This window comes from Nanorana parkeri, unplaced genomic scaffold (assembly GCF_000935625.1).
Source record: "Nanorana parkeri isolate BGI_ZX_2015 unplaced genomic scaffold, ASM93562v1 scaffold316, whole genome shotgun sequence".
In the NCBI taxonomy this organism is placed as follows: domain Eukaryota; kingdom Metazoa; phylum Chordata; class Amphibia; order Anura; family Dicroglossidae; genus Nanorana; species Nanorana parkeri.
In genome coordinates, this window is record NW_017306584.1 from 234,929 (window position 1) to 247,432 (window position 12,504).

General features: G+C 44.1%; 1 protein-coding gene across 2 annotated transcripts in view; it reads left to right on the forward strand.

Moving 5' to 3' along the window:
- The first annotated feature begins 256 nt into the window (after positions 1-256).
- Positions 257-12,504, forward strand: part of LDLRAP1 (low density lipoprotein receptor adaptor protein 1) — a 31,108-nt gene continuing 18,860 nt past the window's right edge. For both annotated transcript variants that reach the window (XM_018558029.1, XM_018558028.1), the window contains exon 1: positions 257-389. In XM_018558029.1, coding sequence (XP_018413531.1) covers positions 305-389 — 85 coding nt within the window. In that variant the 5' untranslated portion in view covers positions 257-304. The remainder of the gene's footprint in view (positions 390-12,504) is intronic.

The window sequence follows — 12,504 nt, forward strand, 5'->3', positions numbered from 1 at the left end:
AGGCTGAAACTGTTTGGTTGCCATGGGCAATTGCATCAGGTTATGTCTGCTCCAATGTTGATAGGTTCTGTGTGACAGGGGAGCTACTGAAGTTTAAGCATAAGTCTCTGAGGGCAGAGCACAGGGCAGCGAACTAATAGAAGGGGGCGTGCCCCAGCCATGTCAGGTGACCACATTAACATTAAATATCACCGCCCCGTACAGACGTGATCATTCATCGACTTCTCAACCAAATCGGGTGGGAGGGGTAAAGGGGAAAGTTTGGTGGACTTGGAAAGTTGGAGTTGGGGGGTACGTGGGGACGATGGATGCACTAAAGTCTGCGGGACGGGCGATCATCAGGAGCCCCAGTCTAGCCAAGCAATCGTGGAGCGGCAGCAAACACAAAAGTAAGTGGAAGAGGCGAGGGAGGGTGGAGCGGGCGGGCTGTCTCCACATATCTCCGACAAGCCGAGCTCTCCCAACCCATGATGATGGCTGAGCTCAGCACTATTACAGCTGACGGCCCGGCTAGTGGGAGAACTTTGCATGTGTACGCCACTCGTACATACTCCCCATACACTCTACAGTCCTATATTCCCTGTGATGAACGGGAGAAGTATTGATACCACAATTCCACTTCTATGCCTCGCCTTGAACTAAACAACAACAAAAACCTCCCTTTTTAATGTTTGGATGGAGTATTGCTGCCTATCCCCATCCTCCCTACACCTTCTCGAATTGTCCTGATCAGCAGTGGACAGCACTACAGGATGGATTGCATTTAACCCCTGCACTGAGGTTAACTGCTTGTCAGAAACAACAAAAATAAACTCAGCCGATCCTCTGTCCTGCCTGGGTGCTAGACCAGTCTTCTCCTTTCTTAAATTGCCACCAGATTAGAGGGGAAACCTTTCTTGTTCCTGTGCCAACTGTCCGATGGGATTTTCCTCACTTTGGAAAGATTCTCTCATTTTTCTATAAGACACGAAGTGAGGGGAACCCTCCCTGATGAGACCCAGATGATGAAAACGACTGATAGTGGTGTTAGCCCTTCCTACTGTGTCCAAAACTGGGGAGGGGAATAATGATTTGGCTTCATTCACACTTGTGTTCTACTCTCATGCAGGGAAAAAAACAAATTTGTGTGACACCTCAGATAAAAGCATCTAAACATACCCTTTGCAATTCGTTAGATGTATGTTTACAAAGGGTATTAAATGCTTACAAAGGCATCTAATCGTACATAGTGAGTGGATCCTAAGAAATGTTTAGCTGACCATACACTAATACAATCTCCTTTTCAGGTCTCCATATATGTCACCATCTGGCTGTAAAACTTTTGCGCAGTGGTGAGCTCACACCATTTTCTGTGGCAGATCTGCAGACGCGGTGATGCTTGCAGTGTGTTTGTGTTTTTAATGCGTTCCTGACATGTTCCAGGTTTTTTTTTTGTGGAGTAGAGCTGTCGGCTGTTAACTGCAGTGCGCATTTTCGTTGTGTTTTTGACGCGTTCGTGCGTTTCCAGACCGCAGAAAATGTGATGTTCGTATTTTTTTCCTGAACGGACTGTGCTGGTGAGAACTGTAGCCCATAAAACACATAGGGATACATTGGGATGCATTTTTAGTGCAGGAGCGAACTGTTCTGGACAGAATCCGGATGTCGTGTGAACAAGCCCTAGACTGTGAGGGCACAACTAAACCATCCTTTGCATTAGTATCAGATCAGGTAGGCCCTTGTTTTATCTATTTGAAGGTAGATCTAAAGGAGATTCTATGACTAGAAAGTGGGGAGCAGCACAACTGAGAATGGGTTGGGATTTCAAACGAGACCAAAACAAAACTTTTGCTTACGTCCTCTCCAGATCTCCATTCAATGAATCTAAAGATTGTAAGAGCAAACCTCCCATGTTCGCCCACTTTGCATAATATAAAGCTGGCCATACACTGGTAGATTTTCATACGAGAAAACTGGTTGGAGCATTTCATAATGCTATCAGAGACTTGACTGCCTGATTCTTATAACAGAGTATTGGGAATAAAAGCCACATTCACTGTTAGAAATTTCATTTGAGAATATTTCTGTCCTGCTCCTTAAGGGCCCCCCCTCCCCCCATCACTGCAGTTGAAAACAATCACTAATTTGACCCCATTAACAACCAGAACTCTTTAGGAACGTTATTGGTGTATAGCCAGCTTTACTCTTGCCAGCCCCCTCCTCCCCCTTTTTTATATAATTCGTTAAATGTTTTATCTTTGATTCACCCAAACTTTGACTTCCTGTATTCTCACCATGGTGTGAATGACATGCCTCCTGGGATACTTGCACATGTACTCACACATTCCAGGAGGTTTAAGGGCAACCTGTAACTTGTCCATGGATGCATACGTGCCTGTATTTTGCTTTTTGGCCTTGATGTATTGAGTTTCTGGCTCTTGTGCTGCAACTGGAGTCTAGGGTAGTAAGACCCCCTTGTAAACACTGTAGAAGATGCATGGGAACCACCTTGCCCCCTGCTCAGGCTTGTAGTTGTCTTACTCTGAATTTTTCTTTTGCAGAATAAACTTGCTCCTCATTCAGTATAGTGAATTTATACTAAATTTTTATTTTTTTGTAAATCTTATCTTGCGGTCGCACGAACTGTCCCCATAGCAATGTATGGGATTGTTTGTTGGTGGATCTGCGCGGCCGAACCGTCACGGTGTGACCGTGGCCTCGGAATCCCCGAACAGCGCCAGTAGGTCAGGGATGTCCAAACTGTGGCCCTCCAGCTGTGGTGGAACTATGAATCCCATGAGGCTTTGCAAGCTTCTCACAGACATGACTCCCTGAGAGAGATGCTTCATGGGATTCGTAGTTCCACCACAGCTGGAGGGCCGGAGGTTGGACATCCTCTGCAGTAGGTCATTGGTTGTAGGTCATTGGTTGCTCGTTCTGTTTGGCTAAGAATTTTTCTGACAGTAGCACCCACTGTGTGAATTTTGGACAATTCCAACAACTGGCTGAAAGTGTGTGTGGTACTTTTGTAAGCAAAAAAAAATGGCTTAGGTGTGTTACAGTGCATTTTTTTTTTTTTTTTATTCCACTGTATTCCCGACCACAGATAATGAGAATAGCAGTATATTTTTATTTATTACTTGTCTGGACCGGAATAGACTGAGCTGCTGTGAGAACAGGGCCCAAAAATACCATTATGGATACATTTTTTATTTTTTTTGCTCTGGACTTGGTGTCATTAAGCCCTTAATTTATTGCAGTTTACCAGTCCTTGGATATGGCAGCTTTTAGGGCTGCAACAACTAATCAACATAATCGATTATTGAAAAAAAACACATTGCTGTTCTGGAAGTACAAGTAACTTGAGACATTAAAAAGTCTGACCGCCACAGGCTTGACTTGTGGAGGCATGATGGGATTTGTAGTTTCACCACAGCTGGGCGGCCAAGACTTGCTATAAAATGTCAAGTCTGCTGGGGTTGTGTATATCACATAGAAGATGGCAGCACCCAGCAGCAGTTTGGGGCTTTTAGATATCTGCATAAATATGGCCTTTAAATATGTTAACTGCACATATAATCTTATGGGAATATTTGCTGAAGTGAGTGGTCTGGCAACAGTGTCTTTAAGGCCTGTAGATGGTGGATTTTATATGTATGTATTTTAGGATTGTGCAAGGATCCTCTCCTGCATGGTAGCCTTTTAGTAAGTGTTTCAGTGTTTGCATTCGAAGTTGGCACATGCAATATTTGAAATGATGGATGCCCTGCCTCTTTTAAAGGAGAACTATGGGGTTAGGGCTTTTCCCCATAGTTCTCCTAAGGGTAACGGGAGGACACAAACTAGCGTTCTCCCGTCACCCTAAGGCCTGGTTCACACCTGGGCGTTTTACAGCGCGTTCCTACGCTCTGTAAAACGCTCACCATGTGAAAACCAATAATTGCCTATGGGCATGGTTCCCACCTGGGTGTTTTACAGCGCGTAGGAACACGCAGCAAAACGCCCTGCACCCAAAGTACAGGAGCTTCTTTGGGGTGTATTTGCCGCGCGTATCCATTGGGATACAGCCTGGTAGCCCTTGGAAACGCATGTTTGTTGCACGTTTTTTACAGCGAATCGCGGTAAACGCGTGGCACGAGACGCGCAAAAACGCGCATATTCGATACGCCTCGCAGTATACTGAGACGCCGCAGCTCGAACGGATCCTGACAATTATGTTGGGATCCGCCCAGCTGCGTGAGTGACAGCTGGCTCTGCCTATCCAGAGGCAGAGTCAGCTGTACCCGCCCCCTCCCCCGTCCGTTCCGCCAGTCAGCGCTGGAGGATCGGACAGGGGAGGGGGGAATCCCTGCAGGGCCCCGTGAGTGACAGTCACGGCTCTCTACAGTTTTATGGTCACATGTCGGCTCAGATTATGAGGCTGAGTGAAAATCGCTCACCTCATAGTTCTCCTTAAATTGCTTGACAAAAAAGTTGCATAACAGGTTAGGCTAGGTGAACAATGGCAATTTATTTTTTTGTAAGTCTTCTTTTAAAGGCACACTTATTTTAAGATGTATAAAGATGTATTAACTATTGTGTCATTGAATTCCTTGCCAGAGATGGCTAACTTTAGTGATCATTGTGATTGCCTTTTTTCTTTTTTTTTTTTCTTTCTACATTGATTTTAATAAACATTCAGACTTGGCAGGAACACAGAGGAAAGGTGTAAAGGAGTTCACATGGCTTTAGGTTACCTTCATGAATATTTAAAGCAGTCTTCACACTTTACAGCACTTTTGCCACCCTTTTTACTGCACCCGGCTGTTGGGAGAAATGGCTTCAATAGGAAATGTGTGACCTGCATACAGTAATGTAGAACTGATTGCAGCAAAATGTACCCAGACCTTTTTATGGCTACATTACCCTTCATGCACATTTAACAGAACAGTCTGATGTAGGTGATGCACTGGCAATTCACTCCCATAAAACATGTCCCTAAAACGGATTGGGTTAGAAGCTGTAGTTTGTGTAAGTGTTATACCAATCTGGAAAGTAACGGCTGACATCGTAGGCATTTCATGTGGTTTACAGATTGGTTAATGTGCATGTGGTCAACAAACCAAGATTTTTAGGTGTGAATACCAACATGCAGGTTTTGGGGTTTATTCACACAATGTCCTGACCAGACAAATTTGTTCCTGGACCAAAGAAGTATCCCTATGGTATTTCTGGGCTCTGTTCACATCAGTGCAGCCGGTTCTGGTCCAGACAGAAGTACTGCTGGTTTGCTTTTCTCTGCACTGGACTGCACCTGAAAGCCCATTTTAAGCTTTAAAAAAAAAAAAAGCCTGCACTTTAGTGTGTTGCGAACATTGTGCACGGATGGCCGCACGGTCATGGAATTGCCCACCACTGCTGGTGGCGGTGACATTTTCTAATGACACGCCAGTCTCACTGGGTGGATTGTGCGATTCCACCTGTGCCATTAACACTATCGTGGGTTAAGCAGCATGTCGTGTCGCAAAAAGGTACATCAAATTTTTTTGTGTGCAATTGCCAAGCGTCTGTAACACCATTGAAATCAATGGGGCTGCGTGGCAACCGCTGTGCAACTGCACGTGATCGTGCGGTCCCGGGACGCGTGTCCCAGATTGCCCAGGTCTGTACCAGCCCTAAAAATAAAAAGGTGGGGAGTGGCAGTACGGCTGCACTTTCCTTTATAATAACTGGCCATACATTATTCAAATTCCTGCCAGTTCTTGAATTAAATTTGCACAGTGGTTGCCGCTTTTGCCCAGCATCCCTCACTCAGCCTATGTGGGTACCTTCTACATGTACACTTTTTCCAAAAAAAGAAATCTTCAAATGAGCTGCTGGCTTAAGAGACCTTTTAGTGTTGACTTAGTTTTTATTAACTTTTGTAAAGGAGATTCAGACAATGCACATCATAACTCAAGCAACAGGCTTAAGACCTTTTAGATTGTATAATCTATAGCTGGAAAAATAGTTTCCTGCGTTATTCCCATGATATATTTGAAATGTGTTCAGCAAATCTAAGCTTTTTGTTTTTGTGCCTTTTTTTTTTTTTAGCAGTATCTTCCCCCCCCCCTGTTTGCCTTGTGGTGAAGTTATGAAATAATAACTTCTCGGCTATACAAAATAAAACAGGTTAATGTAAAGGGGTGGAGTTGAGAAACAAACAGTGGGGAAAGGACAGTATTTTTCAAGCAGAGTAGAAAAGCACGCAGGATGCTACAGATGTTTAACTGAACTCCTAGGCCCATGAAGTAGAAATTGCTGGTTTCTCTTTGTGTAATATTTGTCTTTTTGTAGATTTATGTATTCAGTCTCTTTGGTCTAGATGCAGAGAACCACTGCACAAGTACCTGTACTTTGGCCCTCTCTCGGTTGCAGCCAGTTAAAAGGTCATGGCTACTTTTAGCTAAATATGCAGTGTTTCCCATTACATATACCTGCTACGGAACGGAGTAACTTGAGTGACAGCTCTAAGGCTGTTATCACAACCAAGATGGTGTCACCCAGCAGGGTCTTGGGGCTTCCAGTGGTCTAGTTGGGCAGGGTGATGTTATAGGTATATAAGATGGCGTGTTAAATGCACATACACTCTTATGGGAGTTGGTTTGCTTTAAATGGTGTGGTGACAGGGTCTCAAGTTCTTATCGGGTAAACTCTACTGCTGCCCAGATCACTTGTATGGACCTGAGACTCCCATCTATCCTGGGCTCTGCGGTCCCTTGTCTAGGCCCGTGATCAGCATGGTGGGTGAACTGGAGGGAGATCAACACACCCACTGTCTAATCTCTTCTCAGTTGCTGTGGCTGGAGCAGAGACTGGTAAAGCATGATGTGGGGTCCATAGATGACAGGGGTCTAGTAGACCCCGGATGTCTCCTTAAATATGTCCTGTCGCCTACTTTGTGCTATCGCAGAGTAACTTGGAGGATTATAGTAAAATACTACCTTCCTATGCTTCATCTAGTGGCCATAATGTGGTAGTTTCCTGATTCACTTTATTCTTTTGAATGAATTACATTCAGTCTGGAAAGATGATAATATACTAATGGCATGCATTTTGCCTCATTCATACAGAGTAAATGCAGGACAAATGGCACTGCACACTTTTATAAATGCATCCCTTTAAAATGGCCATGTGTGCTTGTTGTCATATTTTACCTACAGCCGTGTGTGTTGCATTTCTTTAATATTTGCATTCAAGCTTAGGAAGCATTGCCATTGTCATCACTGCAAAGCTCATGCTTCTGCACACTCTCTCCCAGGCAGAGCTCATACGTAGTTTCAGTTAGGAATGGGGGGGTGGAGATGAATGCGGGAATATGGGCAGTGAGGACAGCTGGATGCTGTACATTCTTTTTGATGCAGCTTTTGTGTTTTTTTGTTTATGTGAAAGGTGAACCTATCCTTTTAATATTGAACAAGCAAATCTCAGGAGAGTGTAATCTTTGGCCTTATGGCAAAACGGCTGGCAACACGCATATGATGAGAAAGCCTAGCAGCCAGCATGTGAACTTAGCTGCCTGTATTTGCATAGAAAGGAAATGACTGGTTTGTGTAGAATATAACTTTTAACACATTCATAAAGGGAAAGACCCCTCTTGTGTTCATACTTGCAGTATGGCAGCAGTTTTTTAGTTTCATGCTTCAGTTTGTCTATGCTCAGATTCTTGTTAGCTGAAGCTTTATTTAGCCTGTGAGTTGCATATAGCACCATGGAACTAGGGCAATGTTACTGCTACTGTATCATTTAACTGTTTATATTTGCAAACTGCATTGCATATTTCCAAGCCAATGGTTCATTATGGTACGGTCTGTGATCCTAGGAATTCCAAGTATGCATGTTCTAACAGCGGGTATCATCATGCTGCATCAAATATCCTCAATCTTTTGAAGCAGTGACTGCAGAGAAAGTGAATTATGAATTTTGTCTTCTTAAAACAGGCTTTTTGTTCTTTTTCAAACCAGGACCTGCTGAGACTGCCAATAATTGATATGTTTACTATATCTTAAAAGTAGAGCATGTTGGGTGTGACAGTGAGGATTGACGGCACTTTGAGGGGAATTTATCAAACCTGGATCAGCTGTTAATGGCAACCGATCAGCTTCTTTCACTTTCAAATCTTAACTGAACAAATTGGAGAGAAGCTGATTGGTTGCTATGGGCAACTGCTCCAGATTTAAAAAATCCCGCCCCATTTAAAAAAAAATAAAGTGATGCCCAAGCTAATACCTGTGAGGGATGAGTTGATTGCAGGAGTAGATGTGCAATTTTTGAGGTGGGATAGGCTTTCCTGGAGAGGTGAGTTTTCAGGGATCGCCTAAAGGCAGACAGATGAGATGGCCAGACAGGTTGGGGTAGGAAGTTCCAGAGTATGTAATGGGCCCTGGAGAAGTTCTGTAGATGAGCATCAAAGTCCAAATCCCATTCGCACTGCCACGGTCTCAAAGCCACAAGGTATATATGGTGCCCAGGTGACCACATGGATGGCGCCGTGCAAAACACTAATAGTAAATAAAAGTAAATCACAGGCACACACTTGAAGGGTTTTTAAAGTATTGATATGTTTATTCAATACTCAGTGTCACATACTGTCATATGGTGCTAACGTTTCGTGTCTGCACAGGGATCCTTCATCAGAGCGACAGTGACACGAGCAATCTCTGTGTGGACCCGAAATGTTAGCACTGTATGACAGTATGTGACATTGGGTATTGAATAAACATATCAATACTTTAAAAACCCTTCAAGTGTGTACCGGTGATTTACTTTTATTTTCTGTAGATGAGCATGGGAGGAAATGATGAGAGAGCTAGAGAGCAGGAGGTCTTGAGAGGAGTAGAGATGATGGTTTGGGTGATATTTTGAGATGAGTTTGGAGCTGTAGATGGTGTATGTTTAGTAGTTTGACTTTTATTAATTGGGAGCCAGTAGAGAGATTAGCGGAGAGGGGTGGAGGCCAAAGAATGGTGGGTTAGGTGGAGCAGTCTGGCGGCAGCAGTAATGATAAACTGGAGGGGAAATCGCCTGATTTTGAGGTAGGCCAACGAGAAGGGAGTTGCAGTAGTCAAGGCGAGAGATAATGATAGTGAATTAGTAGCTTTGTGGTGTAATTAAAGGAGAACTATGAGATGAGTGATTTCCACTCACCTCATAGTTCTAGCCGACCTGTGACAATCAATGAGACTGTCACAGGTCGGCTCAGTTGATCGGGAGGCGAGCGAACACATACCGGGTACGCTCACCTCTCGATCCTGTCACTGCTCTCTGCCGTGACAGGGGGAGGAGCTGGATTCCCTGCTCCGATCTGCCGGCGCTGACTGGCGGAACGGACGGGGGAGGGGGTGGGTACAGGTGGCTCTGCCTCTAGATAGGCAGAGCCAGCTGTCACTCACGGAGCTGGGTGGATCTCGACGTCTAGGTCGGGATCCGCTCTGGCTGCTGCGTCTCAGTATAACGCGAGCTGTAGCTCGCGGTATACTGATCTTAGGGTGACGGGAGGACGCTAGTTTGTGTCCTCCCGTTACCCTAAGGAGAACTATGGGGAAAAGCCCTGACCCCATAGTTATCCTTTTTAAGGGGTGAAATTTGTAAATGTTGCCGAGATTAAGATGGCAAGATTTAGTTAGTGATTGGATGTTGGCCTGAAGGAGAGGTCAGAGTCCAGGAGAACACTTAGTAACCTAGCATGTAGAGCTGCAGCTAACGATTATTTTCAAGATCGGTTAGTTAGCCGATTATTAAGTTCGATTAATCGGATAAAAAATGGCTCCAGTGATGGACTACTACTTTGTATTGAGATTGCAGTCCATCACAGGAGCAAGCTTGGAGCGGTGGAAGTAAAAAAGAAAACAAAAGTGTGGTGTGAATGAAAAGTGTAAAATTATACAGCAATGAATGCAGAATGGCACCGGCCATAGAGGACTACAAATCCCAGCAATAGTACATTATACAGCACAATGCAGAATACCACCAGCTATAGAGGAATACAACAAATCCCAGCAATAGTACATTATAGCTGGCGGTATTCTGCATTGCGCTGTATAATGTACTATTGCTGGGTTTTGTAGTCCTCTATAGCTAGTGATATTTGGCATTGCACCACGATATAATTCCTGGGATTTGTTGTACTCCTCTATAGCTGGTGGTATTCCGCTGTATAATGCATTATTGCTGGGATTTGTAGTCCTCTATACAGCGCAATGCAGAATACCACTAGCTTTAGAGTACAACAAATCCCAGCAATAGTACACTATACATACAGTGTGTAATGTATTGCTGGTATTTTGTATTCCTATGTATAATATACAGCACAATGTACCATCGGCTATAGAAGAATACAAATCCCAGCAATACATTATAGAGCACAATGTGTGGGAAAGTGCAGGCTTTCCTGAGCAGTCTTCCAGCAACTTGCTTCTGAGATCGGACCTGTCTATCGGCGGCTGTCATCCCCCCCCACACCTGCTCCTCTCTACTTCTCCCCGCGTCCCTGTGCCGATTGTGGATGTGGGCGGTTGGTGAACGTGAGGCGGGGGGGGGAGGTGGAGCGTGGGTGCGGGCGGATCTGGCAGCGGCGAACGTGAGATGGGGAGGGGGTGCGGTGCGCAGCGTGTGTGGAGCCGTGAACAGGGCCAACCAATCGGAAGCCGATTAATCGATTGAAAAAGTTGCCAACTTTTTCAATAATCGATTAGTTGTTGCAGCCCTACTAGCATGTGTTAAGGAACTGATACAGGGGTGTGGAATTGCTATCGCCCGACGCCCGGGACATGCAGTTTCGGGCGCCGGGCGAGTAGTTTTAAAGTGCATTCAGCCCGGCTCCGGACAAGCAGAGCTGAACTGTCAATCCATTGAAAATGATTGTGCAATGCTACTTAATGCACATGTACTTGTCGCATCAAGCGCTTGAGACATTTTTCTGACTACCATTGAGTTATTGTGTTCCTTGGCATTCACTTTTAACTTGAAACAATGTTTTTATAGGTGATTGTCATTTCAGTAGAATATCAAAGACACAAAGGTTTGCTCAGGAGAGTATCATTTCACGCTGCTTCAGGATACAAACAGTCCTCAGACAATAGTGCAGTTACAATGGAGGTTGGAATTTAAAGCCCATCTGCAGCCAAAATAATTTTTTTCTTTTAGATTTTAATTACTGTTCTGTTCTGTCTAAGACTTGTCACCTTGACCAGAAGTGAGGGAAAATGTCCCTCATGGGGGCTCCACAGTAAAATCCTAACAGAGGCTCAAAACCTTCCTCACTCTAGAACCCTTCTCACACTGGAAACTATACTTGTATTGCTGTCTGTGGCCTGACTGGGATGACTTTCCCCACTTCCTGTTGTGTGTGACATCAAATGGACAGAAAGGAGGGAGATTTTGTTTCACTTCGTGTTCTGTCTGATACCTATCAAATAGAGAAGAAGGAAGAAGAAATCTGGAATGAGAACATGACAACAATACACAGTTGAAAGAGTTTGTATGCATCCACTTACCCTTTTCTATGACCAGATGGATACAGAAGATTTCAGAAAATATTGTAAACATTGCTTCATTCTTTCCTACTAACTTTGAGGGGTTAGTGTGCAGAAAACTAAGTTTAGTACAAACATTAATTACATTTTCATTTTTATAAAGAGCATATCATCAACTAGTACCATGGTAGCCATTGACAAGCTACTGTATGTCACTATTTCATCTCCTGAGGATCTGCAACCTCTGCCGTGCTGGAGACATTAAAACAGAATTAAACTTACAAATGCTACAGTAATGCAAAGTCAACAAGCTCCCTCACTGACATCTTCTGCCTGGCTTTGGGATTGGGTTCGGGATTGTTTCTTTGTAAGAGTATCCTCCTATCCACTCATTCAGCTTCCCCTGCTGCACCATAGTTGGATGGTGATGGAACGTACCAAGGGTGAAATTCTTCTCTCTCCTTATGTGATGGTGTTCCAGCCGAGTGATTAGGCACTAAGGTCTGAGCACTGCATTCTGGGAGGAGGTATTTACAGAAGTGCTCAGACAGAGAGATGAGGGAGCACAGTGAGTCGGTGGTTTTTCCTTCAATACCCTAAATGACAAATTCTCTTTAGCGTGTATGCCAGACCAAATCTTTTTTTTTCTTTAGTGTGTGATAGAGTGGGGACGGGTTAGAATCTCTGCTGTGTTTTGACTCCTATTTGGGGCTCCATTAGAGAGATTTTCCCTCACATGCTGTCATGGTTTCATTAGACAGGAAGTGAGGGAAAATCTGCAACAAGGACATATACAGCAATAACAAGCTTACAGGGTAGGGGTTCCAGCCTACCCCTACATTACAAAACATTTTTTATTTCTGAATATGTTGCTGTTAGAGATTTGCCCTCACTTCCTGTCTGATAAAACTGTTGTTGTCAGGACAAGCGAGGGGAAATCCCTTTAAAGGAGCCCCAGACAGCAGTAAAACCTGTCGGGTAGTTTAATCCTTTCCTGCCTTATCCAAAATGTAAAAAAAAAAAAAAAAAATTT